The sequence below is a fragment of the Palaemon carinicauda genome, chromosome 10 (assembly GCF_036898095.1).
Source record: "Palaemon carinicauda isolate YSFRI2023 chromosome 10, ASM3689809v2, whole genome shotgun sequence".
Classification (NCBI taxonomy): domain Eukaryota; kingdom Metazoa; phylum Arthropoda; class Malacostraca; order Decapoda; family Palaemonidae; genus Palaemon; species Palaemon carinicauda.
This window is the reverse complement of record NC_090734.1, coordinates 120,159,383-120,164,382: the sequence shown is the minus strand read 5'-3', so window position 1 is coordinate 120,164,382 and position 5,000 is coordinate 120,159,383. Positions and strand designations below refer to the sequence as shown.

Sequence of the window (5,000 nt, the reverse complement as noted above, 5' to 3'; positions counted from 1 at the left end):
CAAAGCTGCATATTTTCATCAGTTTGCATAAATTCTGCTTTAACATCCATTATCTGAGCAATATAATCAATATTATTTTTAACTATAGGAAACTTTTATATTAAAAATTTATGAAAATTAAAAGAGAGCTTAATAAAATCTGACTGACTCTTTTGATGAAAATATCATTATACACAACTTTTGCATTAATCAACAAATGAAAAACTGTCAAATGACTAAACAGTTATTCAGTGACCATTATTGTCCTAATACATACAGCACATATATACTGGACATATATTCAAAACTATATAAACAGTTCACCCAAATTCATAACATGGGATTTTTAAAAAATAATTTCTCATCAATTCGATAAGTATGAAAAAAAATCTTCAGGAACATTACTGAAACAATATAATGAGCTTTTATTCTACGTGTTAAGAGGATCACAGCGTAAATATTTACATGGGGGCACACACTCATATATATAGCTCAAGTTGCGTTGAAATCATGAAATAAAATAAGAATTTAGTAAGTGCCAAGACTCAAGTGCCACAGGTGGGTGGCGAGCAACGGACAAGTATATCCACTAAAGAAAAGGAGTAAAGATAATAAGAAAAATAAATCTTTTGTCAGGAAGCATCCCACGCCCATTTATGAAAACAAACAAACAAGAAAGAAAAAAAGAATTCTATTGTATTAAATTTATTTGGATGGCAAAGGTATTTCTTCGTGGGCAGGGAAGCTGTTAAGAGAGTTGAATGCAAATTCTTAATAGAAAGGAACAGGCACAGTTGCAACAACAGATAATACTAAATATTATATTCTCTTTGTCTTCACTGCCTTATTTACCTCGTGGGGAACTGGGACTCCAAATAATTCTCAATCTTATTCTTTCACTAACCTTGGCAGTCGTCTCTCTCAATAACTACAGCAACAGAAACCTTAAATAACCATACCTTTTTCTCAATTATGACAACTGAGATCCTAAAATTTCCTTTAACTGACATTAACTACTACACATGGGACTCTTTATGAACTATCTGTATCTTTCTCAATAACTACGACACCCAAGGTCCTAAAGAAAAATCTCTCTATTGGATGCGTCCTTGTCTTGTTATCTGTGAATTTGGAATTCAAACCCCTTAAAGCTAAATACTTTATAGTGGTGTCTGCAATCTACTCGTCCGTGTGGACCAAGAATGGGGTTGGGGGTAGCCTATAGGTCTAACTATTGAATAATCAGCAACCATTACCTGACACTACCTGGTCCTAACTTGGGTGGAGAGGGGCTTGGGCGCTGATCATGTGTATATACGGTCGGTCACTCGGACACTTCTTTACCTTGCCTCTCCCACTCAAGGGTAACCTTTAATTAAACCCCGTTGTTGTTATATAACAATTCTCTCTCTCTCTCTCTCTCTCTCTCTCTCTCTCTCTCTCTCTCTCTCTCTCTCTCTCTCTTTCTCTCTCTCTCTCCCGACTAACCTGTTAGTGGTGATATTCCCACTGTATTCGTCGATGGAGAAGTACTTGTGGTCGGAGGTGCCAGACTGGTAGAGGTAGTAACGAGGTATGTAGTTCTGCAGGTAGGTGGTGTTGAAGGTGCCATTGCGAATGTCGTAGTTGGTGTACCAGTTGTCGGAGAAGATGCGCACGCTCGTCACGTACAGACCGGACGGCGCGGACGCGTACACGCGGGCTGGGCGAATCGGTTTCTCGAGCTGGAGCTCTCCTGAAAAAGATACAAAAAATGGAGTGATTAATGATGTTGGTTGATTCACATGTTGGATTGAAAGAGATAATTTAAATTTAACATTATAAATTCCAAGGTGAAGGATGATATGGAGAGAAGAGATTTGCTGGATTACAAGAGATGATTTAAATTTAACATCATAAATGTCAAAGTGAAGGACGATATGGAGAGAAGAGGTTTGGTGGAAGAGGATGCCATTGATACGGATTAAAAGAGATGATTTAAATTTAACATTATAAATGCCAAGGCGAAGGATGGTATGGAGAGAAGTGGTTTGGTGGAGAAGATTGCCTTTGTTAGAGGCATAGAAGAGGGCGCATCAGGCAACCTACCCCTTAATGTAGGGATAATGGTGGGAAGGAAAGGAAAAAATGCCTACTGTTGTCTTAACCAGAATGGTGATCAAAATAATAAAAATTATATATATATATATATATATATATATATATATATATATATATATATATATATATATATATATATATATATATATATATATATTATATACATAAAACACCATTTTCATAAAATGTAACGTAATGTAAGGAATGTTCCCACTCAATATCCTAAATTTAATTCGCGATAAAACAAGATCTGATTAAAACGACTCTTCAATAAAAAAAAATCATGCCGCATATCCATTATAAACTTAAAAAATGAATAAAACTTGTAGAGATATGATTCTATCTTAGAATTAGACATATATACTCTTTAAATTAGACATATATACTCTTTATAAAATGATTCAGTAAAATTAAAATTTGCACATACATGAATAATCTTGAAATACTAAATGTCGCTTACTGCAAATACCAAATTTGATCATCAAAGGAAGGACACAAACGAGTCACTAAATAAAACTTACTCCAGTGCAAAAGATTTAAAATTATTTTCCTCGGAATTCAGACTGGTCATGAACACAATTCATTGAGCAAATGCTTAGAATTTAAGCCTGTACCTATTTTAATATAAACAGCCGTAAATGTTGGCTATAATGACTAAAGAAAATATCTGACAATTAAAAATAGAAAATACTCATTTCTATTTTCAATGTCACCCACATAGACATTAGACATTAGTAGACAAAGCCCTAGAGATACTGTTGTTTATAGGTACCAGGTGCGCTAGCTTTTCAGACATATAAAGAAAATCCTAACTATATTATATCATCTTTGTTTTTTCTAAGTATTCTTAAGAGAGTTTTAACTTTGTAGATAAAAACTACACATTTTAAAGCAAACGCAGCTGATGCATCGGTCATATTTAACTCGAAATGTTTAAAAGAGGGTCTCCCACATGTCAACGAATTCCGACTCCAAGTTTGATATTACATGATGTTTTTTTGCTTATTTCTCTTTCTGAATGGGGATACCTTAACGTGGTAAAAGGGTTTGCGTATCACTATGATCACCAAAGCTGTACTATTCAGGGCCACCCATACAAGGTTGGCTTGCTGTGAGCGATTCGATAAAAAACTCCCACCATCACCAATCCGCAGTGGCCAGCGTGGTGATGAATTTAGCCAAACCTTCGACATGACTGGGGACATGTCTGAGGCATTTGTCCTGCAGTGGCCAAGAAATGGCTGTATATACTGTTTTATTTATTTAAAAGGTTACCTAATTAACTTGGTCATCTAATTCTAAGACCATCCTCTATGTGACAGCCATCAAACAATTAAAAAACTCTAATTAATATACGTTTTAAAAACGGCCGCAACCTAACTAACTGTGCCAGATGCCTTTTACTCTGCCCCACATTGTCTATTAAAAATACGTCAGTACATTCCTCCTCTTATTTTAAGAGGTACTTAAATTAGATTTGAGATCTCTGCGCAACCGTTATTCTTAACTTTGATATTAATCAGGTTTTTATCCATTTATTCACAGTACCTCATCCATGCACGCGTGCACACACAAGAGCAATGTGGGTATCATTACCACGATATGCATTTAACATGTGAATGTGTTTATATAAATCAAGAAATAAAGGACATCAAAGCGAAAAGTACTTTTCAAAGGAATAGAATATCAATATGGATATATATATATATATATATATATATATATATATATATATATATATATATATATATATATATATATATATATATATATTATAATATATATATATATATATATATATATATATATATATATGAGTATACAAACATACATACATACACACACACACACACACACATATATATATATATATATATATATATATATATATATATATGTGTGTGTGTGTGTGTGTGTGTGTCTGTGTCTGTGTGTGCGCGCGCGCGCGCGTACGCGTGCGTGCGTGTATCAAAGAGAAATAGAATAAAAAAAAATCGGAACATGTAAATGATAGCTAAAAAATAGCAAGCATAACTACAGCAGTCAACAAAGACACAAAACTCAACGTCCAATGTAAGCAAATTAAACCAATTTAAAGAATAAAACTGAATGATATTATTTTCCACACATTTGCTGGTGCTATAAAAGCAGAAAGTTAATACTGACTACTTCTTTTATGAATAAACACGAACCCTAAATAAGTCACTTGCATCAATATAATTCTTTGAAAAATCTATAGAATCAATTTGTAATGATATGACACCACACAGAACGAGAAAATTATTAAATTTTTAAAAGAAATTTTTTCTCATTACGTTGAAAAAAATAGAGTAAAAATATCCTTCCCACAATGGGAAAATAGGGATCAACCTAAACCATTGGCTGTAAGAAAATAGTCACCAGTGCAATAAGTAGCATTAATGTAATTATAATCACGATTCACGAATATATAAATAAATAAATTAAGGTAAAAAAGCAGGATATTCGTTAAGCGATATGTTGTCAAGGAATAGTTACTAATCAATTCCATTAAATAGAGGCGCTCTAAGTAGAGAGCATGCCTCCGCCACGCCAAGCAGTACTATTTTGCTGTCAACTCCAATCCGATGTATTTTCTTCAAAGTCTAATGTGTTTGTCCTTGGGTCATAACCCACATGTCTAAGTTTCGTTGAAATTGAATCCGTAGTTTTTTTAGCGTAATGTTGTTGACAAACAAAAAATAAATTAATAAAATATCTCCCATCTACTTAACATTCCGATTATTTTCAAAGTACTGCCTGCATACGTGTACTTGGATATAATTTATCCTAAATGTTACAGATTCCTTTTTGAGTCATACCCACATGACTACCAAGTTTGGTCACAATCGGTACGGTAGTTTTTGTGTAAAGTAACTCACAAACAAAACACAAATAAGTTA

The 5,000-nt window shown here is 33.6% G+C and overlaps 1 protein-coding gene across 1 annotated transcript in view; it reads right to left on the bottom strand.

Annotated features, from left to right (window-relative positions):
* Positions 1-5,000, bottom strand: part of LOC137648219 (uncharacterized) — a 90,925-nt gene that overhangs the window by 71,441 nt on the left and 14,484 nt on the right. Inside the window, exon 2 of the mRNA XM_068381142.1 lies at positions 1,468-1,841. Coding sequence (XP_068237243.1) covers positions 1,468-1,841 — 374 coding nt within the window. The remainder of the gene's footprint in view (positions 1-1,467; positions 1,842-5,000) is intronic.